Genomic DNA, 27,837 nt, shown 5'->3' with positions numbered 1-27,837 from the left:
TGATGGCATAGATGGAGATGAAGTTGTAGGAGATGGAAGAGGAGCACGAGAAGGTGAGGGCGCGAGCATGGAGGTTTATCGGTGGCAGAACGGAGTAGGGCGTCGCCGAAATGTAGGTGTTTTGATTCTGTGTGAGCAAATCTGGATGAAGCGTGAATCTCCCATAGAATATGGTTCCAAAAATGCCCTTCTTAATTACTTTTTAATTAAAATATGTAAAAATAGTTAAGTCATAGAATTAATTCGATGTATTAAGATGTGTGGCTGAGATTTGTTCTCTAGTTATATACTTAAAATTAGTTAAACATTGATCACTCCTCTATATATATATATATGTGTGTGTGTGTGTGTGTGTGTGTGGATGTATTAAGATGACAACCTTATTTACTGTAACATTATACGCTTGTCATGCTACCATGTATAAAAACACGGAGGGGTAAAATAGAAAATTTCTAATTTTACGTTACCAGATTGCAGTGTTATTCATTGAATATTGCAGTCTTACCACAACAATATTGCAGTTTACCACGACTGCAATATCTAATACAATAGACTGCAATATCTAATAAATATAGTACTATATTGGTGGTATGGTGTTATCCGTGGCACCATAGTACATATATGGGTGTATTAAGATGACAACCCTCTTTATTGTAACACTATACCATATATAGGGGAGTAATCCCATATATAGGGGGAGTAATCAATTGCTAATTAATTAGCAATCTCAAACTAAGACTAAATCTTAGTCATGAGATTAGAAGATCCGGTTGAAATAAATATTTTTCCTCTATAATACGAGGAGAGTAATACTATCCGGTCACATAAATATAGTACTATAATTTATCACACCGTGATTCCGGCCATGGACAGCGGCGGAGAGCAGCCGCTTCTCGAGAAGCGCGGCGGCGGCGGCGGCTTCTTGGAGAGTTTCGGCGTGGAATCGAAGACGCTGTGGGGGATATCTGGGCCGGCGATATTCACCAACATCTGTCAGTACTCGCTCGGCGCCCTCACGCAGATCTTCGCCGGCCAAGTCGGGGAGCTCGAGCTCGCCGCTGTCTCCGTCGAGAACTCTGTCATTGCTGGTCTTGTTTTTGGCGCCATGGTAAAATGGATTTTTTTTCACCTTTAATTGTTGTTGGAAAGTAAGGAAGAGACACTGTGCGTGTGTGTGTAGATATCTTATCATATTCATGTGAAAAACAGGGAAAACAGATTTTACCTTCATGTGTGTTAGCTTATTATTAAGAAAACACATAAGTTTCTTGAAATGTGCTGTTGTTTTTTTGAACAAGGCACTTTGCTGCGAAATTCAACAAGAACTATGGTATTGATTGCAGTTGGGAATGGGAAGTGCTTTAGAAACATTGTGTGGGCAAGCATTTGGTGCAGGGCAGATCAGGATGCTTGGTGTTTATATGCAAAGATCATGGATCATCTTGCTTGTCACGTCGTTCTTGCTCCTTCCGATCTACCTCTTTGCTGCTCCTATCCTCATATTCTTCGGGGAGTCTGATGAGATTTCTCAAGCTGCAGGTTCATTTCATTCAATCTTTGAATATAAAACTTTAATGTAGTTTGGTGTTTGAACAAAGTATGTGTTTGGTGCAGGTAGGTTTGCAATTTTGATGATACCACAGATGTTTGCGTATGCGGTGAATTTCCCTATACAGAAGTTCTTGCAATCGCAGAGGAAGCTCATGGTGATGGCGTGGATCTCCCTCTTCGTTCTGATTTTGCACACGTTCTTCAGCTGGTTTCTGATCTTGTACCTCGGATGGGGGCTCGTTGGAGCTGCAATCACTCTCAATGTGTCGTGGTGGCTCATTGTGATCTTGCAGTTGGTTTACATCTTCTACACCAAGTCTGATGGGGCGTGGAGTGGCTTCTCTTGGCTGGCCTTTCGCGACTGTATGACTTTGTGAAGCTCTCTCTGGCCTCTGCTGTCATGTTATGGTAAAGTGATTTTGTCGTTTGCGCCTTTGCACGAATCTTGGTTGATGTTGGTGTGACTTTGCTTCGATGTGCAGCTTGGAGTTCTGGTATTTGATGGTGTTGTTAGTGATAACAGGGTATTTGGACAACCCTGTGATATCGGTGGATGCCCTGTCTATCTGGTACGTGGCTCGTCTTGTTGTCCCACCATCCTTCTCTTCTTTTCTTGTTTCGATTGAGAAAACAAGATTCTTGGTTTTGATCACAGATGAATTGCTACATATAGTTAGATTTTTACAAGATTCTTGATTTTGATCATGGATGAAAAATGGCTACATTGATTGAGAAAACAAGATTCTTCATTTTTATCATGGCTATATTGAGTTAGGTTTTAACACCTTTTGCAAATGTGTGTTGCAGCATGAATATCAATGGGTGGGATGCAATGATATCAATTGGATTCAATGCTGCCATAAGGTGCTCCTTCTTTCACTTGTTTATATACGGAAATCTAACTCGTTTGAAACCTCGTTCACTGTAACTAAATTCATTGCAGTGTGAGAGTCTCCAACGAGCTCGGGGCAGGCAATGCCAGGGCTGCTAAGTTCTCGGTGGTGGTGGTGTCGATCACCACCATCTTGATCGGGGTGGTTTGCATGGCTATTGTGTTAGCCACAAAGGATTTTTTTCCTTACCTCTTCACCAGTAGTGATGCGGTGGCTAAGGAGACGACAAGGCTATCAACTCTCCTTGCTCTTACTGTCTTGCTCAACGGCCTTCAGCCCGTCTTATCTGGTACTATATCGCCTATAATGCCAACGAGCACCCTTCTCATATTTCTAGGGTGCTCGTTGGCATCATTATTGCACGAAATTTCACCAATTTTATAATTTCGACATTACTTTGGAAACGTTGAGATAATGGCCCGACATAGTGGCTTGATTAGGGGTTGCTGTGGGAGCTGGATGGCAATCAATTGTGGCATACATCAACATCGGGTGTTATTACATCGTGGGACTACCACTTGGGATATTCTTAGGCTTTGTTTTCGACTTTGGCTCTGTGGTATGAACTTTCCCATCTTACAATTTAAACCTAGTTGTGTTATTCATTATTAAAATAACTCTTCTATCTGCATGAAAATAACATACTTTCATTTTTATTACTACGTTTTTTGGAACAAGAACACTAATATATCTACTTAATATATAAAAAATAGTGTATAAAATATTTTTTATTATTGATAAGGAGAGAGTATTATACTATATGTGTAATGTGTGTGACTGATAGCATAGCAGTGGATATTGTATCACACACCCAATTATTTTTTTCCTAAATTATAATTTTAAATATTAACTTCTTTATAAAATAATTGAGTGTGAAACAACATCTACTATTGTTCTATCGGCCATAATAGCATGGGATCCAAACCACCCACCATTCATTTGTTTTACTATACTCCCTCCATCCCATAGTAGATGTGACACTTGGAAGATGACACATGATTTTAGGAGATGTTATTTTGTGTATTAAGTGGTGAGAGAAAATATAATTTTATAATTGATATAAGAGAGAACTTTTTCTAAAAGAGGAAATGTGACATCTTTTAAGGGACAAATTAAAAAGGAAAGTGTGACATCTATTATGGGACGGAGGGAGTATTTCTTAAGCAGTCCAATCAAATTTTATCCATGTTTTGAATACACGTCACAACGACACCTATTAAATGCTAAGCTTTGAGATTTATTTTAGGCAAAACATATTCTTAGGTCCTTATACTTTAATCAAAATGTTCATTAGGTTCTCGTATAATTTTTTCGTTTTAATATGTCCTTATACCTTTCTCATAAATTTCATCACATCCTCGTACAATTTTTTCGTTTTAGTAGGTCCTTATACTTTGATTATAACTTTTAGTAGGTCCTTACACAATTTTTTATTTTAAGATATTCTTTTACTTTTATCTTAGATAATAATTTATATTTAATAAATTTAATGAACCTTTTAATTTTGTTATTTAACTTTTCTTATGATTATAAATATTCATGAAACGTATCTTTCAATATAAATATAAATAATCAATTGAAAATTCGGATAGTTATTCTAAAAAAAATCGATTTTAATCTTCAATCATCACGGTTAATCTTTTTATTATTCTCTACAGTTATTGAGATTATTGGATAACAAGATGATATTATCTTCATATACTATGCTAAGTTAAATAATGGAATATTAAAAAGTTCATTAAGTTTAATTAAATTTAGATTATTATCCAAGATAAATGTAAAAAAGTCTCTAAAATAAAAGATTGTACAAGGACCTAATGAAAGTTATGATAAAAGTATAAGGGCCTACTAAAACGAAAAATTGTACGAGGACCTGACAAAAATATTGTGAAAAGTTTAAGGACCTATTAAAACGAAAAAATTGTACAAGGACCTAATGAACATTTTGACTAAAGTATAAGGACCTAAGAATGTATTTTGCATTTATTTTATGATTGGTACGAATGATACTCCGCATGTGTTATCCGAGTCCTATTATTCTCTATATCATATTTTAAGAAGCACATTTTTTGGTTTATTTTGGGATATCCTATTTAAAGTGACATATTTCTGAAAAAGAGTAGAAATATTTTTGTGTTATTCTTTGTTCACTTAACATGTTAAATAACTCTGTATAAAATCGAAAAAATGGAAAGAGAAATATTTTTTGAAACGCATGTATTAGTATCTAAAACATGGTGAATATATGCAGGGAATTTGGGGTGGAATGATTGGTGGAATTTGTCTGCAGACACTGATCTTGATAGGCATCGTATCAGCTAGAAATTGGGAAAAAGAGGTTTGTCTGTTTCATTTATTTACTTAGTATAATTGGAATAAAGTGATTGTGATATGATACAAGTGTGAGGAAGAGTTTGATTCCAATTTCTCAACTTGAATTATATAGGCCAATGAAGCAGAGAGCCGTGTCAAAAAATGGGGTGGAAATGTTGCCAACCACCGGAGCTAATGCTGATGCTGTTTTTTTGGATTTTTGAATTCAGATTTTTATACGTTTTTGGTTTGTTCAGATTCATAGTCTATCAGCTTTTGGATTTTCAGATTGGCCCCCCCATTTGGCAAAAATTTATTCTGAAATCCAAACTAGCATACACTACTATAATTTTGTAATAAAATGTGATTGAGATAGACTTAGTCAAATGTGAAACTCACTTATCAAATACTCCTAAAATATTATTTTGGAAATGAAAAATGCAGTAAAGAAAATAATGGATGCTATGGAAGACCAACATATATTGGCTGTATTTTCAAAAGAAAATTAAATGTTATAAATATATAGAAAAAAACATCATCCTAAATCTACAACAGAAAGAGCCAATTAATAAAATGCTAATCATAAGACAGAGCTACTATTTCCATTTAAGCATTCATAATCCAACTCGGCTACATTCAGAATGATAGTTTCCAACTATTTTCCAGCATAATATATACCAATCCTCATCTAAGTAATATGACATGATTGAGGAAAAAGAGGTATTACACTAAGCCATTTATGGGTATCAGTATGGGAGCCTGTTTTTTTTTCTTAAAAAACGAGTTACGTTCAGTCGTTGCGTCTACTCTTCCTAAAATGTCTTATGCATTTCCAGTATGAGAAGTTGACCAATTCTCCATCCTTACGAACTATGAATAAACATCTTGAGGTTCCAAAAGTAGGATGGTACCCAATATGTCCAACAAATAGTCGAGCTTAAGAAACCTTCAGCAATTTACCAACAAGACCGAGTGTTTTAGAGGAAAAATACATGATAACTGATGTGTGTGTGAATGTGATAGATGGATCAGACTTAACACAATACAAAAAAGTAAAAGATCTTTTTCACATTTATGCTTGCTGAAAGCGTTCGACAGTATAGATAAGCTTATAGTCTTTTACATTGAAATTTAATGACCTGATAAATAATTCCAAATGAGACCGGTTTTCATACTTCAAAGCTGCTATAAAAGATGCCATGAATCTAATAAAATGACAAGAGGAGAAATGGATCTTGTTAGAGCATATGGTTGTGAGCTACTTAAAGTTAGAATCATTTAAGTGGGCATGTAATTTTGGACCCCATAATTACTCATATATATAGGTCGACAGATATAGATTTTTTCAAAAGAATAATAATATGTAATAAAGAACTACATTATATGGAAGCCTCTAAATTGACAGAACACCACAATAAATCGCAATGCACGTAACTGACATAAGATATTATGTGTTTCTGTGGATCTTACTACAATTTATTTTGAATTTAGTCATATACTAAGTAATATTTTACTTTTCATTATGTTATTTTAATCTTAGATATATTTATATATAACTTATTTAATTTTACTTTTGTGAATGTGATTATTTTAATTAGGCGCCTTTGTCCCATTAATATTTAAATTGAGAGGATATTTTATTAATTAGTACATCGAAAAAGGTCGTTTTAGAGTCTCATGTATTTATTAGTATTAATTAATGTTAAAGCTCAATAAAATATTTTGTTACGTCGGTGCCAAAATATTAGACTAATTATTAATATTCTATTTTTAGTACATTAGCATTAGTCAAAATATGAGATAATTGTGGATAGTGGAAATTAAAAATGGCTGTCAAATTCATTTGTATAAAACTATAAATTTTAGTCAAATTTCCGAAATTCGCACAAAATTGCGTTACAGTGAATTTGATCAGTTTGATTTTACACATTTCGCACCATTAACTCTAGAAAAATATTTGTGTATTAGGTATTTTGGTTCAGAAATTAATTAGCATGTGTTGCATATTATAATTATTTTCAGCTTTTTAAAAAAAATGAGATAAATTAATAGTACTCCATGTAGTAGTATTATAGAATTTGTAAGGATAAAAATGTCATTTTACAATTTAGTTTTAAAAATATTTAGCCTATCAAACACATATTACTAAAATAATTTTATTTTTAATCTTATTGTCACGACCGCACTTTGCTAATGATAGCAAATAAAGGAAATCGTGACAATAAAGGAAAAATAAGAAGGAAATAAAAAGGAAACCAATCGTGAACCAAACGTCCATTTTATTTCGAAAGATATTAGGATTTCACAAGGGATTTACATGGTCATACAAACTAAAAAAAAAAAAAAGTTCATCAACTTGTACTTCACATTCCTATCATAGTTCTCACTGATAAGTCTATCACAAGACAAGGATAAAATACACAGCGGAAGAAGGTTTGAACGCGACAATATGTATGGAGACATATATCTTCGAGGGTCCTACAAAGATACGTAAATCACCAATCTCACTCAGCACCACTTCATCCACGGCTCAACCTGCACATTTAGAAATACATGCAGGGCTGAGTACGAGAGTACTCAGTGGACACTTTGCCAAAAGATACACATATACATATAAGAATTTTTGCCATGTCATCACAGTAACACTCAGGGGTTTTATCTTAAAAGGCCTGAGCTTACTAAGTTTTCAGTGAGCTTAAAGTTTGACCGTAGTCTAAGTTCTTTCTATCAATCTGCCATATTTGTACATTCCTTTAGTGACGAGAAGGCGGTCACCTTCCACGACACATTGACCGGCCAACCCTCTCGATGACTCACGGTCCATTCCTTTTGTGCATGCTACTCGATTAGGATTTTCAGTCCTATTGGAGTTCGTAATCATTCCATTCATTCATTCATTCATTTTGGCATAGCCAAACAGATAGGCATCGACAAAACAAAAATATTTATGGCATTGACAATCTTTTGAAAGAAAAGAAAGTGCGATTTTAAATTAACATCATTTCATAAATCATTCATAGCTTTTGACAATTTCATCCGCATAAAAAAAAGTAGGATAGTAAAGCTCACACATAACATCATTATCACTATAAAATAGACTTGAAACATAATTCACAAAGCCACATTAATACATAGGTTAGAAAGCCCACCTCGTCCGCTTAAAGTTCCTTAACTTGAGTTTTTCTCACACCGCCATTAACTTGCGAAAAAAAAAGCCTTTTGAAAACAAACAACGTACTAATGAGACTCAAGAAATTCTTATACTTTAATATGAATGCATGCCCCTAATTAATCCTTTTATCCTTCGTTCACTCTTAAGAAAAATTCCGAAAACTTGCATATTAATTAAATCGGGAAATTTAATTAATAGCATTTCTTTGAAATTAATTATTTCGGGAAGTCTTAATTAAACTCCGTGAACGTTGGACGTCGTCTGTATCTTCATTCGATCTTTTGTGTCCCCCGAAAAATTTTAAGTCTCATTCTTAGTAAGATTAGAGTGGCCCACCTCTTCTACGGGCCCAATCTAATTAAACAATTGTTAGACCCAAAACTAATCCTAATTACTTAAATTATTCTTATGGCCCAGTAAATTAAATAGAACAAAGGCCCCATTCATATCTTTCTCTCTGTCTCATCTCCTTCAATCTCTCTTCCTGACCGCCACCCTTGTCATTCTCTCTCTCTCTCTCGGTCTCACGCTCTCCCTCTCTATATGCCAAAGTTCTCGGACACTCTTCTATCCGTCTACACACTAGCCGCTGGCGACCAACGCCAGCTCTGGTCGAGCTCTCTCTCTCCCATGATTTCAACTCTTCTTCTCTCTCGATCTCAACTGCCGGCTTGCAGCGGTGCCCAGTCACGTGTGTCTGCCGAGCGCAGCAGCTGCGCGGGTGTGGGTGGCTGCCGGAGACGGCAGCAGCGGCGGCTTCTGCCGAGTGACAGCAACAGCAGCGGCGCCGTTTGGTCAGCCCGATGCTTTTTTTTTGTACCCTTAAAAGCTAAATCTTCGTTCTCAAGCTCAACATTATATTCGTGGTTATCAAAAGTTCATACTTTCATGCTTTTCTTGATTGATTAAGCTAAATAAGAGAAATATGTTGGATTCTTGGTTACTAAGATAAGAAAGTTTTGTTCATAAACTAATTGATCATAAGCATTGGTGTTTCCTAAGTTGATGGCATTCAATAATGTGATGGTGTTGGGCATGTTCAACTCTAAATGTCCATGCTTTGAATGTGGAAAGACAAAAGCTATGAAGTAAAAGAAGTTTTGGAAAGATAATTACCTTGGAGAAAAGAGGAAAGAAAGGTGGAGATGAAATTTGGATCTTCCTCTAGCACTCTCGTTAAACCTCACATTGAGATAATTTACTTGGAGATTTTGCAGTGGATCCAAAGATTAAAGAGTGGAGTGGGTGTAGTATTTATAGAGAAAATAGGTGCATGGAAATGCATGGTCAATAGCTTGATTCATGAAGGAAAAGTATTGTCCAAAATGTAGCGACTTTTTACCATTTGGGTTAAGTTATCACATCTATCATTCACACTACCAATTTTGGAAAGAATCTTATGTCTCAGTCATCCAAAATGACGGCTAACAAGTACAATCGCCATTTGGAAAACATGTGCCGTCATTCGGTGAACGTGTTTGATGTGATGTGATTTCGTCAAAAGTCTTGTCTTGATTTGAAAGATGTGATGGTGATGCGACTAATATTTATCTATTTTTGTAGGTTTCGGAAGTGTGCGATGTAACAATCGATAGGAGCACAAAATGAAGGTGGGGGTCCGGGATGTGCACAACCAACGAGATTCGGGGCACGTCTCCTTGTTTTGCTTTATTCTCGATATATAAATTGTAATAGTGTAGGACTTTACAAATTCTATTTGAACTTGTGTTAAACGAACTCATAGATTTTTATACCGCATTTACTAAAACTATTAAACGTCCCTTTTTTATGATTATCGAGATCGCACACATTTTAAAATCCGAACAAACAAGAAAATAACAACTAATGCAAGGTGATATTTGTTCGGCTATGGTTCAAAAAGTGCGGGTGTTACACTTATATTATACCAAACATCAACATAAAATTTAATGTCATTTAAAATTTCATTTCATCGATTAGGTTTGGTCTTACTACGATGCTTTTTTGACAAATTTATCATGGACTGGGCTTCGAGTTTAGTTTATTAAACACATTCAATCAAATTGGCCCAATCACAATTTTTAAAAAGTCGCTCAAAATTTGCTTAAAGAAGCGCAGGTTGGAATTTTCTTGATTATGATAATGTAACATAAAAAAAAAGATTGAAATGTCCGGAAAAAGGCTTCATTGTTCATAATCTAGATCATAGTCTTGCTTCATTTGTTTCAATAATTTTTTTTCTTGTATACTTATATATATATGAATTGCCTATAAATATAGGAAATATACAATTTAGGAGTGTTTTATGGGTGGTTATTTCTTCACAGTTGATGAGTTCATTAATCATGAATAAGCACCTAATTTAGGGGTGTGTTATGGAAGGTGATGCTGAAGAGGAAAATGTGGTCGGTTTAAATTCTTTTTTAGATTGGTATAGGAAATTGTATGAGCTCATTAATCATATGTCTAGAATTGAAGGTGAAATTGCTTATAATATCATCAATGACGAATTCATCAACGAAATTCGTGAGGACTTTTAATTAGCTATATCTTGATCATAGTTTTTTTTAGTATGTCTTGATTGTAGTTTTATAATGTTGTCTAATTATGTTGGGTTTTGGTCACACAAAAAAAGACTTGGAAATTCATTGCCACAAACTCTATTTTTTCTTTTTTTTAGTATCGCTTTTCAATAGTATATTTGAATTTCACATCTGAATCTGAAAAATTAAGTTAGTGGCCAATGCAATTTGGACTAATGCCAAATTACTTAAAACTATAAATTTGATATAAAAAAAAATAGAGTTAGTTATAAACCCAACTTGGGAATCTCTTCTATTTTCATAGGAAGTTAATTCGTAAAAATAGGACTTTTTAGACATTTGCAAAAGAAATTTATCTTTGAAGTTTAACGTATATTTTGATTTCAAAAGAAAATTTATAGTAAAAAAAAGCTGCTGGAGTACTTCATAAAATATCTTCTTAAGCTTAAAACAATACATGGGGCATGTCAATCTTGTTTTTCTTCAATTATCCTTTCTAATCATTGACACTATATTTCAACTAATTTCTGCAATAGCCAATTTGGACTAATGCCAAATTATTATACACTAAAAATTTGATTAAAATCTAGAGTTTAGGGTATCTCCACCGGCGCCCCTCCCACTCGCCCGTCGGGGACGGGCGCCATAGTGGGCGGGAAGGGCGCCCACGCCCATCCCGAGTGCCCCTGCGATGGCCTCGCCCCTCGCGTCGACGTCCAACCGGACATCCGCCACTGTGGCGAAGGTCGGACATCCGGAATTTTTAAATTTTTTTTTTTTAAAAAAAAAAACTCTATAAATACGCTCGTGTCGAAATTTTAATTCCGTAAATTTTAATTTTAATTGTGAATTTATTAATTTTATTGCGGGAAGTCCTAGTGGGAAGTCCTAGTACAGTGGGAAGGGCTAGAGATGTGCCAGTGGAATGGGAAGGGCTAGTGCTGACGTGGCATGCGGTTTTTGTGGGAAGGGCTAGTGGAGGTCCTAGTGGGAGGGGCGCCGCCGGAGACACTTAGTTACAAATCAAAGCTGGATATCTCTTCTATACTTATATGTACTCATGATTAAATCATAAAAGTAAGACTTCCGGACATTTGCCAAAGTGACAGTCTTAAAACTATACAACTATAATATGACGAAGAGTGAACTACAAAAATGGTCCTCGTACTATGGGTTTATCTCGCCCATAGTCCCTGAACTTTAAAAATATCGTCAGACATCCATGGACTAAGGGTTTATCTCGAAAATGGTCTTTTTTCACTGTTTTCGGCCGAAAATACCCTTTTGGGGGTTTTGGAGGGATTTGGGCAATTTGGTCTTTTGTACTTTTTAACATTTTAAATATGATATTATTTCATTTATGTACTAAATCTGATATTATTTTAAAATTATCATTCTTCTTTCCTTTTGTCATCACTTTGTTTCTTTATTTCTATATTAGATTTAATTTTAAAAAATTATATTTTAAATATCAATTTTTAAATATCAATAAATTAAAATTTCAATTTTAGATTTAATCTGTTATGATTGGGATTTAATTATAAAATTTTGGATTTCCAATGTCAGTTTTTATATATTTGGGCTGGTGTGGATTCGTAACTATCAAATTTTCTGATTTTCATATCGGTCTAGACACTCATATATGTAAATTTCAACTATAGCTTATTTATTTATGTTTTTGTATGAGAATAGTAATGCAATGTTATGGTGCATGATATTAAATAATATCAAATGGTGCATGGTAGACGAACTAATTAGGCTAATGAAACTCATTTTATTAATTGTGTTGTATGGTCTTAAAATCATTTTTTGACAAGGGTATTATGGCCTGGGCTTAGAGTTTAGTTTGTTGAGCATATCCAATATTCAAACTTAGTTGAGTTCTTCTTCACTCTTTAAGTAGATTTCAAATAATTTGGCCCAATCACAATTTTTAGAAAAGTTACTCAAAAATTTCATTTTAGAATTGCATATGTCAAGAAGCCCAAGTTCGAATTATGTTGATTATGGAATAAGTTAGCCCAATCACAATTTTTGAAAAAGTTCGTTTTAGAATTGCATATGTCCAGAAGCCCAAGTTTGAATTTTATTGATTATGAAATGTAGCACAAATAAAGATTGCAATGTCCAAAAGTAAGGCTTTATATGGGTTATCATAATCTAAATCTCAATCTTGCTTCATTTGTTTATTTAATTTTGTTCAGTCATATTTATGTGATTTAATTGCCTATAAATATAGGAAATAAACAATTTAGGGATGTGTTATGGGTGGTTTTGATGTTATTCATCTTAATCCCTACCTATTTCTTCACTCTTGGTGGATTGCCAAAATAATGGAAAATGGATGAGGAAAGAGTGGTCAATTTAACTCCTTTATTTAGATTGGTTCGATGATGATTTTGTATAGGAAATTCGGAATTGTATGAGCTCGTGGAAAATTGGGTGAGCTCATTAATCATGAAATTATCACCTCATTTGGTGGGACAACTCGACATGAAAAAATGATTATTACTTGAGATAGGACATAAGGACAAGGAGTACCATATACTGTTTGTTACGAAAGCATCGCAAAGAATTTTTGAAAAACTAGGTTAGTAACCGATAGTAAAATTTAGATTAAAGATTTAATAGAATAAATTGAGTTAGTTGAAAACCAAAATTTGGATATCAGTTTTATATTTATAGACAATTAATTATTAAAAATAAGACTTGGAGACATTTGCTAAAGAAATTTAATTTGTGAATATAACTTCTGCCTTGATTTCGACAGAAACTTTATCGAAAAAGCTATGCAAAATCTTTTAAGCCACATGGCAAAATTATTATAGTATCACTTTTTGACGTATGTTTGCTTGATAATGGAGTGGTTATATGTTGACGCCATCATCAGTTCTTGGATAATTAAACTACAACAAAATTTGTTAAATTTCGTTTGAAATTTTATGGTGTTTTTGGTGGAACGAATTTTATGTTTATCCAAACAAATGCATTAAATTGTTTGTAGTATCTTTGTTCGGCCTCGTCACGTTCTTCATTAGAGATCATTTTATTCCATCCTACTTTCAACGACATTATTTTTATGCAATTATGATTAAATTGAAAAGGAAAAAAATAGTATGTAAACACAAAACTCATTTGCAAATATCAAATTGACTTTGCTTATACATATTCCATTTCATTTGTCTGCACTTGTCCCCTTATTTTACACGATTTCATATATATAGAACAGCTAAGTCATGGTTGAATTGAAGTAAAAATAAAATATTTTAACACAAAACACATTTACAAATTCAAATTACTTTCCCTATATTTCATTTCATTTGTATGGACTTGTACCCATTATTTTACAAGATTGCAGATACAATACAATTGATTGCTGAAGCGATTAAACGATTATCGAATTCGCAATTTCATGCACTTTAAACATAGATTAAAAAACATTTTAATCATACGAATAAACTGTCATAGCCGACATTTTTCAACAATTTAAATACGTTATATACTGCACCAGTCGGTAGATATTAAAGAATTTAAAACCGAACCTTATTTAACCAATTTACCAAAGCGATGACTAACGTAACGTATTTTCAATATAACGGCGAGATGAAACGAGACTCTGTAAATTACTATTTTGGTTCCAATTAATATGACATTTTTTTTTTTTTAATTTGTCTCCATCAATAAGATACATTTTTATTTTTGGTAATTTTTTCTCCTCAATTAATACATCCAACTATTTTTTTACTTTCTCCAATTAAATATTTAACTCTCTTTGTCTTTCCATTTAACACCTACACACACTCTTTCTCTCTGCATTTAATCACATTAACCATCAACTCTCATTTTAGCCGGAACAGAAGGAGTAACACACACACACACACAAATAAAGTAGAGTATAATTATTTTCCCTCTATGCGAACCGATCATTTTACCTAACATAAATCCAATACATGTGCATCAGTGTATGTTAAGGTACACGTACACCCGATTGAATTCGGCAATTTGAATACGACTTATTGATCACCATAAATATAGCATAATTGATCACTCATTTTCGTGTGTAATACTAGGAGAATAATATTATCTAGTACTTAGTATAATTGATCACGCTGCCTCACTACTCAACCCGTGATTCCGGCCATGGACGGCGGCGGAGAGAGGCCGCTTCTCGAGAAGCGCGGCGGCGGCGGATTCTTGGAGAGTTTCGGCGCGGAGTCGAAGACGCTGTGGGGGATATCTGGGCCGGCGATATTCACCTACATCTGTCAGTACTCGCTCGGCGCCCTCACGCAGACCTTCGCCGGCCAAGTCGGGGAGCTCGAGCTCGCCGCTGTCTCCGTCGAGAACTCTGTCATTGCTGGTCTTGTTTTTGGCGCCATGGTAAAAAATAAAAATCCAATCTTTGTTTTTTTTTTTTTTTTTCTCGTTTGTTTATGTGATTTAATCGAAGAATTATGGTGGGGTTTTGTTGTTTTTTAGTGGGTTTGAATTAATTTCAGGTTTTAATTCGATTCTGTGGCACTGTTTTCATTATAGTTATTAGTTTTGGATAATGGGATTGCAAGATTAATTTTTTTTGTAATTTTTTATTGAAACATATTGTAAATTTTTCGAAAGAGCTTGATTTGTATATGAAACAGGGGAAACGGATTTTTTTCACCTTTAATGCATGTTGGAACTTACAATTTGTTTTGAATGTTTTAATGAAAAGTAAGGAAGAGACACTGTGAGGGTGTGTGTAGATATCTTATCATATTTATGTGAAAAACAGGGAAAACAGATATCTTATCATATACCTTAATGTGTGTTAGACTATGATTAAGAAAACACATAAGTTTCTTGAAATATGCTGTTGTAATGTTGTTTATAGAACAAGGCATTTTGTTGTGAAATTCAACAAGAAAGATGGTATTGATTGCAGTTGGGAATGGGAAGTGCTTTAGAAACATTGTGTGGGCAAGCATTTGGTGCAGGGCAGATCAGGATGCTTGGTGTTTATATGCAAAGATCATGGATCATCTTGCTTGTCACGTCGTTCTTGCTCCTTCCGATCTACCTCTTTGCTGCTCCTATCCTCACATTCTTCGGGGAGTCTGATGAGATTTCTCAAGCTGCAGGTTCATTTCATTCAATCTTTGAATATAAAACTTTAATGTAGTTTGGTGTTTGAACAAAGTATGTGTTTGGTGCAGGTAGGTTTGCGATTTTGATGATACCACAGATGTTTGCGTATGCGGTGAATTTCCCTATACAGAAGTTCTTGCAATCGCAGAGGAAGCTCATGGTGATGGCGTGGATCTCCCTCTTCGTTCTGATTCTGCACACATTCTTCAGCTGGTTTCTGATCTTGTACCTCGGATGGGGGCTTGTTGGAGCTGCAATCACTCTCAACGCGTCGTGGTGGCTCATTGTGATCTTGCAGCTGGTGTACATCTTCTACACCAAGTCTGATGGGGCGTGGAGTGGCTTCTCCTGGCTGGCCTTTCGCGACTTGTATGACTTTGTGAAGCTCTCTCTGGCCTCTGCTGTCATGTTATGGTAAAGTGATTTTGTCGTTCACGCCTTTTTCCTATCGAGGTTTGCATGGATCTTGGTTGATGTTGGTGTGACTTTGCTTCGATGTTGCAGCTTGGAGTTCTGGTATTTGATGGTGTTGTTAGTGATAGCAGGGTATTTGGACAACCCTGTGATACCGGTGGATGCCCTGTCTATCTGGTACGTGGCTCATCTTGTTGTCCCACCATCCTTCTCTTCTTTTCTTGTTTCGATTGAGAAAACAAGATTCTTGGTTTTGATCACAGATGAATTGCTACATATAGTTATGATTTTTACAAGATTCTTGATTTTGATCATGGATGAAAAATGGCTACATTGATTGAGAAAACAAGATTCTTCATTTTTATCATTGCTACATTGAGTTAGGTTTTAACACCTTTTGTAAATGTGTGTTGCAGCATGAATATCAATGGATGGGATGCAATGATCTCAATTGGATTCAATGCTGCCATCAGGTGCTCCTTCTTTCACTTATTTATACACGGAAATCTAACTCGTTTGAAACATGCGTTCATTGTATCAAAATACATTGCAGTGTGAGAGTCGCCAACGAGCTCGGGGCAGGCAATGCCAGGGCTGCAAAGTTCTCGGTGGTGGTGGTGTCGATCACCACCATCTTGATCGGGGTGGTTTGCATGGCTATTGTGTTAGCCACAAAGGATTTCTTCCCTTACCTCTTCACCAGTAGTGATGCGGTGGCTAAGGAGACGACAAGGCTATCAACTCTCCTCGCTCTTACGGTCTTGCTCAACGGCCTTCAGCCCGTCTTATCTGGTACTATATCGCCTATAATGCCAACGAGCACCCTTCTCATATTCCTAGGGTGCTCATTGGCATCATTATTGCACGAAATTTCATCAATTTTATAATTTCGACATTAGTTTTGAAACGTTGAGATAATGGCTCGACATGGTGGCTTGATAGGGGTTGCTGTGGGAGCTGGATGGCAATCAATTGTGGCATACATCAACATTGGGTGTTATTACATTGTTGGACTACCACTTGGGATACTCTTAGGTTTTATTTTCGACCTTGGCTCCGTGGTAAGAACTTTCCCATCGTACAATTTAAACCTAGTTGTCTTATTCATTACTAAAATAATTCTTCTAGTTAAACGAAATAGCATACTTTCTTTTTTGGTTTATTACGACGAAGATACCACGTTTTTTAAAACAAAAACACTAATATATCTACTTATATAAAAAAAATAGTGTATAAAATATTTTGTATTATAGGTAAGGAGAAAGTATTATTTATATGTATGCGGCTGATAGCATAACACGGGAGGTTGTATCACACATCTATTATTTTTTTCCTAAATTATAATTTTAAAATATTAATTTTTTTTATAAAATAATTGAGTGTTAAACAAATCTACTATTGTACTATATCGGCCATAATAGCAACGGGATCCACACCAGTAATTTCTACCCACCATCCAACTGTTTTATTTCTTTAAGACGTCCAATAAATTTATATCCATGTCTTGAATACATATGACATCCACACCTATTGAATGCTAAGATTTTGCATGTGGTCGGTTTGTGTGAGATTTATTTTATGATTGGTAAAGATGATACATTTGGTATCCATATCCATTAAGGAGCACATGCACATTTTTTAGCTTATTTTGGGATTATCCAATTTAAAGTGACATTTCTAAAAGAGTAGAAATATTTTTGTTTTATTCTTTGTTAACTTAACATGTCAAATACTAACTCTGTATAAAATCGAAAAAATGGAAAGAGAAATATTTTTTAAAACATATGTAGGTTTGTGTTAAAATGACAACATCTCTTAAAGTGACACTGTGACACCACATATCCAGCAATATTATAAACGCTACACAACAATCTATAGATTGCTGTATAGCGTGTTGGATATTGTTGGCTGAGAAAAAATTGATGTATACAATGTTGTATATTGTTGGCCGAGATTTTTACACTTGAGCAATTTTTTTTATTGCCACATGGCAGCTTATTATTCGTCCACGTGTACAAATGATTGGCTAGAAATGGTGGTATGATGTTATTTTAAGAGGTGTTATCATTTTAACGCATCCTAACGCATGTATTATTATCTAAAACATGGTGAATATATGCAGGGAATTTGGGGTGGAATGATTGGTGGAATTTGTCTGCAGACACTGATCTTGATAGGCATAGTATCAACTAGAAATTGGGAGAAAGAGGTTAGTTTCTTTCATTTATTTACTTAGTATAATTGGAATAAAGTGATTGTGATATGATACAAGTGTGAGGAAGAGTTTGATTCCAATTTCTCAACTTGAATTATATAGGCCAATGAAGCAGAGAGCCGTGTCAAAAAATGGGGTGGAAATGTTGCCAACCACTAAAGCTAATGCTGATGCTGTTTTTAGTTGAATTATTTGGATTGTTCGATATGATTGGGATTTATAAAATTTTGGATTTTTGAATTCAGATTTTTATACATTGTGGGTTGGTTCAGATTCATAGTCTCTCAGCTTTTTGGATTTTCAGATTGGTCCACATTTGACAAAAATCTATTCCGAAATCCAAACTAGCATGGATGTTGTTGCGGTGAAATTATTTACTATAATTTTATAATAAAATGTGATTGATATAGACTTAGTTAAATATAAGCAGTGGCGGATCCAAAACGAATTTTATGGTAAATAAACATACAACATTTTAAAAATTATTCATCAAAATATAAATAAAAAAATAAATTTCATACATATATAATATATACAAACTGGATTATTTGCTCACCATGTTGAATGGTTTGAGCCTTTCTTCTTATCAAAAAAAATATATATATAAACTGGATTGTGTTAAGATGACAACCTTTTAAAGTGACAAACGTACCACCAATCTCGTGCTGCCACGGGGCACGTTATTCAGCAATATTAGAGGCATATCCAGCTATATTCATTTAGTACGCGTTTACAGATTGCATGATAGTACTACGTGGATTGCTGTGTGGATTGTTGTGTGGAGTGTTGAGTATTGTTGTATTAGCTATACAGTCCATCTAAAACGCTTACTATGATATTGCTGGATACGCCCCTAATATTGCTAGATAGCGTGTCACGTGGCATCACGAGGTTGGTGGTACGTTGTCACTCTAACTATGGTGGCACCCTAATGCTCCCCTACTACCACAAAATAGTTTAAAAAACATAAAAAAAAACTTCCTAAAATATTCAAATATAAGTAACTATCTAATATAAAAGTAAACGAAATAAGAATAGGATTAATAGGAATCGATCTCGGGTCTTGGAATGGCGAAAACACGCCCCCAACCACTGCACCACTAACGCTTTTGGTAATGAGAAATCTGAATATAACATAATAGGGACAAATATTTGGGGTGCAGCGTATCCCCTTGTCCTAAGCTGGATCCGCCAGTGAATGTAAGACTCACTTATCAAATACTAAAATATTATTTTGGAAATTAAAAATAAAGAAAATAATGGATGCTATGGAAGACCAACAAATGTTGGCTGTATTTTCAAAAGAAAATCAAATGTTACAAATATATAGAAAAAAACATCATCCTAAATTTACAACAGAAAGAGCCAATTAATAAAATGCTAATCATAAGACAGAGCTACTATTTCCATTTAAGCATTCATAATCCAACACGGCTATATTCAGAATGATAGTTTCCAACTATTTTCCAGCATAATATATATACCAATCCTCATTCTCAGTAATATGATATGGTTGAGGAAAAAGAGGTAATACACTAAGCCATATATGGGTATCAGTATGAGAGCCTGTTTTTTTTCTTTAAAAACGAGTTACCTTCAGTCGTTGCGTCTACTCTTCCTAAAATGTCTAAGAATGAAGCTGTCTGCATATAAAGGGTAGTTTTTCCTTATCAAACCCTTTATGCATTTCCAGTATGAGAAGTCGACCAATTCTCCATCCTTACGAACTATGAATAAACATCTTGAGGTTCCAAAAGTAGGATGGTACCCAATCTGTCAAACAAAGAGTCAAGCATTAGAAACTTTCTGCAATTAACCAACAAGACCGAGTGTTTTAGAGGTACATTGTGTGAATGTGATAGCCTGATCAGGCTTAACACAATACAAACAAGTAAAAGGTCATTTTTCACATTTATGCTTGCTGAAAGTGTTTGACAGTATAGATAAGCTTATAGCCTCTTGCATTGATATTTGACGGCCTAATAAATAATGGGACTGGTTTTCATACTTAAAAGCTTCTATAAAAGATGCCATGAATCAAATAAAATGACATGAAGAGAAATGGATCTTGTTAGAGCATTTGGTTGTGAGCAACTGAAACCTAGGTGTCCGGCAAACATGCCCAAAAGTCAAAGGCAGGAAAGGAAATTAGTATTTGTTTTCCAGATGACTTAACTGCATCTCAGAAGCATCATCATCAATAGTCTAATGCTTTTTCCTTTAGGAGAAGAAAAGAACTAAGGGATATCTACGGTGGTTTCAGATAAAGCTACAATGCTGTCATTGCTCAGGTATGTATGTGTAATGAACTAAAGGATATTGCATTTGTAGGTTCTTTTCCGTCCAAAGGGTCATCAGGATTTTTTTCATCCCTATTCAAGAAAAAGCAATCACACATCGATTTTCCATTTCACATAGCTGACTACATCACTAATTCATAATATCATTATTTTGCAAGCTAGCATATGCACATTTAATCAGTAAAAACTTTTTTTCAATAACAAATACTTAAGTTTTGAAGTGAAGTGCCCCAGGGAGAATCATTGTTCTTAAATACTTGACATAGATGGTACCTTAGGCACAACTTTCAGCACAGTTACAAGTAATACAATATGTCCAGAAGGAGATAGTACAAATATACAATATGTTCTTAAATACTAATAGTTTCTACTATACGTCACGAAATGCTGATATTGGCGTATAATTAAAGCAACAATTTTTTGGTACACGCTGCCTCGAAAATGTTTCAGCACCAGAGTTATTTTCTGAATGCATGCAAAGTGAAGCAATTTTCAAGTTTACTAGTTCAAAAAACACGAAAACTTCATAAAATTTGGGAATATCGCTCTAAATTCCTATAAAAGCTTGAGGAACTATTGTATTGTATCACCAGAGAGAGTGTAAGATAGATACCGTAATGTAATCAACTCCAGATCCTATCTTGTCTTCATATGCTGGATGATAAGGAAGGACCCTCTCTAGAATAGTTCTCTCGTGTTCGGGGCTCAACCTATCACCACATTCATACCTACAATAGAAAATCCGTGCATTGGTAAGTTTGACAAAAATGTGATTTATACTACCTCATACTATCATATAGTAATGATATAGATCACATTAAACCAGCATCTTCATCGATTTCGTTGCTCATAGTATTTTTTGTTCAGATTAATTCTCAATAACAGGATCAAATGATGAATTCAACTTCCCATCATCAGTTTATTTAGATGCCTCAAACATTTTTATCAACACTATACTAACTAAATTCTACTAATGCGATAACTAATAAGTGTGTATTTGTGTGATTGTAATCATTGTATGCAAGATAGATACACATACTGTAAGGCTGTAAGCTGAAATGCAGAGATTAACATAAGCAACTCAAATTAATGAAACTAAACGACGAGCTTACTTTCCAGAGTGAAGAATCATTCTAACAAATCCAACAAGGGGCACAGTGTCCTCCAAAATCTGGTCCTCCCAATCCACCCACGTGTCACCATCTCCGCCCTTGTTCTCACTCCCATCATCATCCGAATACTCCGGCGCCAACGGCTTCCTCAACAAGTCGCCGCCGCCATCCGCTCTGGTCTTCACGGCGTGCAATCTAGTTCTGTGAAGCGGGAAAGATATGTAAAATGAGGATAAAATTAGGTTTTGTGAAATCGGATTTCTGTAGAATGAATGTATAGTATTAGTAGCTGAGCTCGAAGATACAATTGACGACGCCATAGCAATCTAACTTAGAGTGTTTATACAGTTTATGGATTGAATTCGCGAAAAACAATCATTTCATCGATTGTTTTCGGCGAATTTTGTTCAGTTCAGGAAAAGAAATTTTGAGGTCGAAGAGTAGAAGATAACAAATGTCATATTTTGCCCCACAATTTGGAAGGAATGATCCGGCTCGGGTCGTCCTATCCGACGAATATGGATACCCGAATCCGAACTGCTCGGTACCAACAGCCGACAACAACGGAGTCCTGATAATGGACCGGGATTGAATTGGGTCGGGTAATAAGTGATTGTGGATTTAAAAAACCTATAAATAAATGAGTCAAAATGATGTTGTTTTTATAGTTTTATAGTTGTATATTTTTCGTATGCTAAATTTTTTGAAAAGGATGATTAAAATAATGATCCCCTAATCAATTGATTTGAGCTTCATCGACTTATTTTTTTAATTATGTTTATTCGTTATACGGAATGTATTTGAATAAACAATAAGCATAATGTATAAAAATTGAAAATAATTTATAATAAAAATATCTAGAAATAGATATAATATACAAAAAAAAAATATAAAACTCTAGAAGAGAAGATATGATGAAAACTTTAGAACAAAATACATATGAAGTCTATATATTTGCATATTGTAAACATTTGTGGATGCTAAATTTTGTTAGTGTTTTTAGTTTTCAAATTCATAGAATGATAAAAAAGTAATTTTGAATTAGTTTTAAGAAAAATTAGTTAAGTACATAGCACGGAATGAATACTAATAGCTATAAAGTCAATGTTAATGATTTTTTTAATCATTTTTCAATTTTATATAAAATATAAAATTTGAATATAAATTGTAGTACCAATAACTTTATTTAAAATACAAAAATTCAAACAACGATTCATCAAGAACGTCCTATTACTTGCTCCATAGCCAATCAGTCATGCTAGCACGGCTGCTTGCTCCATAGCCAACCACATTCTTTACTTCGCTACCATTGTACCAACAACCCCTTCCATTGTCGGCCCTCATAGGAGCATCTAGGGTTAGGGAAAAATATCGAAAAAATGATATATCGCTCGTATCGTGTTGAAAAATATCGAAAAATTATCGAATTTTTGGTATATCATAATTTCCGATACGATACGGTATCGTATCGTAAGTTTCCGATACAATAACGATATGAATTTCCTTATATCGCGATATATCGTTTTATATCGAATATATCGAAATATATTGAAATTTAATACATATTGAAGTTTAAAATTATAAATATATATAAATCCATTTAATTCATTCATATATTTAGAAAATATATATATGAACCCTAATAAGAATACTATTTATTTTATTGTGTAGAAGTTTTATTAATTTTTATGTTATTTTTCAGTTTTGAAATTATATTTTTCGATATATAGGTATTCGATACGATAACGATATTTCGATGTATCGTATCGATCTTACGATATATCGAAATATCAATACGATAACGATATTGATATTATCCATATCGAAAGTTCGATACGAAAACGATATGAAATTCTTTCATATCGATATTTTCGATACGAAACACGATACAACATTTTCGATACGATATATCGTATCGACCCACCCCTAGGAACATCCTTTTTAATGTAAGTACGTGGATTACTGACTTTCTTAATAGATCCTCTTATAATGTTTATAGAATTCTAATACAAAATTAAGACCATACACTCTTAAATTTTGAAATGAATTGAAGATATTAAAGTTTACGAATTTTAATGAATAGTAGATAAAATATCAGCAAATGGATAAGATGTTATCAAACGATAATTTTAGTGATTTTTTTTTATATCAACGCAACGACATTAATATTTTAATATATTCAGCTACAAAAATAAAATCGGCTTCAATAGTATGTAACACATGTCAAGATATTTACCACGCTCCTTTAACAAAAATTAAATAGAATCGTACCAATTAAATACTAGTAGTACGAAAAATTAGATGAAACATAAAATCAATTAGCAGCTGACATAATCACAATTGCACATGCAATCGGCGATTAGCAACAAAATCATCTAATTAATCAATTCAAATTTCAAAAGGACAAAATTAGTGGAGCACCAAAACCAATCATGTTAGAACCGGGCCGGGCCGGCCCCCGTCAAAGCCTACTAAACGACAAACACTAAATCAAATCCTTGCCGTCCATCCATAAAAAAACGTGTGCGGTTCTGATCTCACCACTTAGCCTCTCACGGTTGGTTTGATATCACACCTAACTCCTCAAATATGATTGGTCCACGATTTAGTCGGTGGGGCCCACCATTATTTTATGTTAGCCCATAAATTTACATCCCACTTTCTGTGGAAAAGTCACCACCGGACAGATGGCGGAATCCTACAACAACATTTTGGTTAAAATAAATAAAAAAAAATGCTCTATTCCTTCATTTGTTGCTATATTTATGTCTTTTTTGGGCAAGAAAACTTTTGTGTGTTACGACTTACGATTGTTAATTTCATTTTCTTGGCTAGTCCTATTCCTCACTGGCTTCAGTTATCCGTTATTTGGGACTGATTTGTTCAGTTTCCATTTTGGGTCAATCTCGTAGAGATTTGTGGTTAGTGTTTTTTCTTGAGCTGTTTTCGTTACAAGCTGATAGCTTTACAGATATTTTGTTGTGGGCTCAATTTGCATTTGCTTACTAGATTTGGATTGTTTTTCTTTTTGCTGTTTTTGGGATGGGTCTTTTGTGGGAATCTTTACTTTGGTTTTTACATATTGGATTTGTAGATAAGTTCATGTTGTGAGATAGAATGTGGTAACAAGTTTTGATGGTGGACTGAAACTGAAGCATGATAGCAATCATAGCATAATCTGTTTTTTTTTTGGTTCAAGATTGTATTTTTATGTATTTTGGTAGCTGTAAATATGCTGATTATAGATGTTTTTGCAACTTTCACCTTCAGTTTTAGGTGAATTTGTAGGAGTGAAGAATTTAGAAAGGAAAGGTGTGATCCACGCTTGTTTGACTTTTGGGGTTACTTTGTGATTTTATTGGATAAAGGAAATTGGTTTGGATTGAATTGGTTGGAGTTTAAGGGGGGAAGTATTAGAAATGGGGAGTACTTTGAATTTCAAGAATTTTGGGAACGAGCCACCGGCAGGTGGAGGTGGTGGGAGGCCGCCGAATAATAGCCCTTTGGCACGGCAGTCCTCTGTCTATTCTTTGACCTTCGATGAGTTCCAGAATACTATTGGGGGGAGTGGGAAGGATTTTGGGTCGATGAACATGGATGAGCTTTTGAAGAGTATATGGAGTGCAGAGGATAATCACAATTTGGGCCCTGCCATTGGTGGTGGTGGGAGTGGTGGCCAAGAAGGGGGTGGCTTGCAGAGGCAGGGATCGTTGATCCTTCCTCGGACACTAAGCCAGAAAACAGTTGATGAGGTGTGGAGGGATATGTCGAAGGAGGGTGCTGCAGCAAAGGAAGGAGCTGTCACTGTTGCTAGTTTTGGCGTGCCGCAGAGGCAGCAGACTTTGGGGGAAATTACACTGGAAGAGTTCTTGGAGAGGGCCGGGGTCGTGAGGGAGGAGGCTCAGTTAGCTGCTGCCAACAATGCTGGGATTTTTGGTGATCTGTGGCACCCTGTGAATAACAGCTTGGGTATGGGATTCGGATTTCAGCAGCAGCAGCAACAGGCTAGTAGGAATTTGGGGTTGATTGGTGCTGGGGTTAATGAAACTAGTAATCAGATGGCTGCACAACCAGCTGCTAATTTACCATTGAATGTGAATGGCGTAAGGTCTGCTGCTCAGCAGATGGAGAATCATCCGCTGCAGCAGCAACAGCAACGACAACAACATCAGCATCAACAGATCCTTCCTAAGCAGTCCGGGTTGGCTTATGGATCAGCTATGGGAATTCCAACTAATGGTCAGTTGAGTAGTCCACGGATTAGGGGCGGAATGGTTGGGATTTCTGATCCGGTAATGAATAACTCGCCAGTCCATAATCCAGCTTTACAAGGTGGAGGACTTGACATGGTTGGTTTGGTGTCTAATGGATCTCCAGCTGTTTCATCGGATGGTCTCTCGAAGAGTAATGGTGATACATCTTCCGTGTCACCTGTTCCTTATGTGTTTAATGGGAGTTTGAGGGGCCGGAAAAGTGCTGCCCTGGAGAAGGTGGTCGAGAGGAGGCAGAAGAGGATGATAAAAAACAGAGAGTCGGCTGCAAGATCACGAGCTCGTAAGCAGGTAAAAAATCTTAAATATATCATGAATGTGGGTGTAGCAGATAGAACTAGGAGGCCTTAAAACATGAAGATCAAATTTATAATAAAAGATCAAATTTGCCCTCGTTTATGTCAACAATCGTGCACACTTAGATCGAACTTTTTGTTCCTCGTGTATTGTAGATTTATATTTGTAGCAATTATGTGCCTTTTCTACCCATAATTTGCAACTTGAACAATTTTGTATTTTCGCCTCAGCAGCCTGTCCATCTCTATATGGTGCCATGTCGAAAGATTTTACATTTTTGTTTGCTGTGTCTGTGTCTGATGTAATGAGTGCTCGAGAAAAGAGTAGAAGTAGGGATATGATAGCAAAGTGCTACATAAAGGAATGACTATAAATTTCATGTTCTTGCCACGTTCTGAGTGTGACGAGACATGAAAAAGTTATGACAAGTTACTCAGTCTCATGAGACGCTTAATCAGCGAGGTAAGTTAGTGTATGCTCTAAGGAACATGTATGTACCTGCATTTAATCAACAAACTGAGTTTTCAGCTACAGTGATGTCGATTTTGGTGTCGGCTTTTCTTCTCTCTTTCGTTTTGACCCTGTTCGAATAAGATGTTAACCTTACTGACCAGATCTCCTTTCGGGTTCTTCCAGGCTTACAATATGGAGTTGGAGGAAGAAGTTGCCAAACTAAAGGAGGAAAACGAACAATTGCAGAAGAAACAGGTTGGTCATTGTATAATTCTGTGCGATGGCATACGTATATTTGGAAAGAAATTAACGCGCTTTTGGGTTGTGCTATGCAGGACGAGATGATTGAAATGCAGAAGAATCAGGTTTGTTGCTTCTCTTTAAGGCCACAATTTTGCTTTGATCTCCTTATGAATGTCTTCGTTTCTTGCAATGATTCGTTTCCACTTCCCATCAAGATTCATTCTTTGATATTTTCTCGTCCAACATGAGTTAGTAGACTAATACCAACATGAACCCCTCCGGCCATCCAAAACGAGCATTTCTCATCATCTTTCTGTTTGATGTTGGCAGGCTCTGGAGTTGATGAAACAGCAGAACGGGACCAAGAGACAGTGCTTGAGAAGGACACAGACGGGGCCATGGTGAACACAATGTGGAACGAGATGCGCCTATGTAAATAGTACATAGAAGACGACAACGTTCATGTTGCTGTAATCTAGTATAGAGAATTAGAAGAGTAGTGTTCCTTGTTTCTGATGGAATGTAGGTACAATTTGCTTCAAGCTAACGAAAGGGCAGTCGATTAGGTACAGAGATTAGTCGAGACTGTATTTTACTGCCTTGTCGTGCTTCTCGTGCCCGTGTTCATGTTCGTGTTGACATAGATTTGAATGACATATATTTACATTGTTTGAGTTTCTGTTTTTCGGTTCTTGCTGCATTCTTCAAAGATCTAATGACCTTTTGTTACTGCCCTTCTAATAATAGCATCAATTTGTTAATTATATACATTGGACTGCAAAATAAATTGGAGATTAAACCTTGTGACTATGATTTTTTATAGTATACATCTTGAAGTCTAGTAGAGAGCAGACTGAGTTCAACAACAAGAAGTGGATGGCTAAATCTGAATATAAAATTCTGAATTTTGCGATTCCTTCTACATTGTTTCTTCACAATTTTTTATGAAATTGAAAC

General features: G+C 35.2%; 3 protein-coding genes, 1 long non-coding RNA gene and 1 pseudogene across 6 annotated transcripts; 3 read left to right on the top strand and 2 right to left on the bottom strand.

The window, feature by feature from the left end:
• The first annotated feature begins 813 nt into the window (after positions 1 to 813).
• On the top strand, positions 814 to 5,144 carry LOC125222720 (protein DETOXIFICATION 33-like; annotated as a pseudogene). The gene is made up of 9 exons (XR_016130229.1): positions 814 to 1,108; positions 1,344 to 1,539; positions 1,615 to 1,959; positions 2,034 to 2,120; positions 2,359 to 2,415; positions 2,495 to 2,733; positions 2,885 to 3,003; positions 4,696 to 4,782; positions 4,891 to 5,144. The product of XR_016130229.1 is annotated as a protein DETOXIFICATION 33-like (transcript).
• A 1,875-nt stretch (positions 5,145 to 7,019) lies between these two features.
• LOC148933659 (uncharacterized) lies at positions 7,020 to 9,125 on the bottom strand. Its single transcript, XR_016137194.1, has 2 exons — positions 9,046 to 9,125; positions 7,020 to 7,292 (listed from the first exon to the last, which is right to left on the bottom strand). It is a non-coding gene; the product is annotated as an uncharacterized LOC148933659 (long non-coding RNA).
• Positions 9,126 to 14,285: 5,160 nt separating this feature from the next.
• LOC125222721 (protein DETOXIFICATION 33-like) lies at positions 14,286 to 18,475 on the top strand. Its single transcript, XM_089062890.1, has 10 exons — positions 14,286 to 14,423; positions 14,522 to 14,831; positions 15,373 to 15,568; positions 15,644 to 15,989; positions 16,080 to 16,166; positions 16,406 to 16,462; positions 16,543 to 16,781; positions 16,932 to 17,050; positions 18,112 to 18,198; positions 18,307 to 18,475. Exons 2-10 carry the CDS (start codon positions 14,592 to 14,594, stop codon positions 18,361 to 18,363), a joined length of 1,428 nt encoding a protein of 475 aa, XP_088919016.1. The 5' UTR covers positions 14,286 to 14,423; positions 14,522 to 14,591; the 3' UTR covers positions 18,364 to 18,475.
• A 1,110-nt stretch (positions 18,476 to 19,585) lies between these two features.
• On the bottom strand, positions 19,586 to 22,067 carry LOC125219396 (protein DCL, chloroplastic-like). Its single transcript, XM_048121366.2, has 3 exons — positions 21,617 to 22,067; positions 21,118 to 21,232; positions 19,586 to 19,977 (listed from the first exon to the last, which is right to left on the bottom strand). The coding sequence occupies exons 1-3, from the start codon at positions 21,934 to 21,936 to the stop codon at positions 19,801 to 19,803; spliced, it is 612 nt and encodes a 203-aa protein (XP_047977323.1). The 5' UTR covers positions 21,937 to 22,067; the 3' UTR covers positions 19,586 to 19,800.
• A 2,271-nt stretch (positions 22,068 to 24,338) lies between these two features.
• On the top strand, positions 24,339 to 27,554 carry LOC125224354 (ABSCISIC ACID-INSENSITIVE 5-like protein 5). Of its 2 annotated transcripts, none has more exons than XM_048127740.2 (5): positions 24,339 to 24,537; positions 24,905 to 26,178; positions 26,821 to 26,892; positions 26,973 to 27,002; positions 27,211 to 27,554. In XM_048127740.2, exons 2-5 carry the CDS (start codon positions 25,036 to 25,038, stop codon positions 27,283 to 27,285), a joined length of 1,320 nt encoding a protein of 439 aa, XP_047983697.1. In that variant the 5' UTR covers positions 24,339 to 24,537; positions 24,905 to 25,035; the 3' UTR covers positions 27,286 to 27,554. The 2 variants fall into 2 exon arrangements, with proteins under 2 accessions (XP_047983697.1, XP_047983696.1); XM_048127739.2 differs by having other exon boundaries at positions 24,340 to 24,537; positions 24,887 to 26,178.
• The last annotated feature ends 283 nt before the right edge of the window (positions 27,555 to 27,837 follow it).

This window comes from Salvia hispanica, chromosome 1 (genome assembly GCF_029641045.1).
Source record: "Salvia hispanica isolate PSC_SH4W2 chromosome 1, Shi_PSC_v1, whole genome shotgun sequence".
In the NCBI taxonomy this organism is placed as follows: Eukaryota; Viridiplantae; Streptophyta; class Magnoliopsida; order Lamiales; family Lamiaceae; genus Salvia; species Salvia hispanica.
This window is presented reverse-complemented; position numbering and strand designations above follow the sequence as displayed.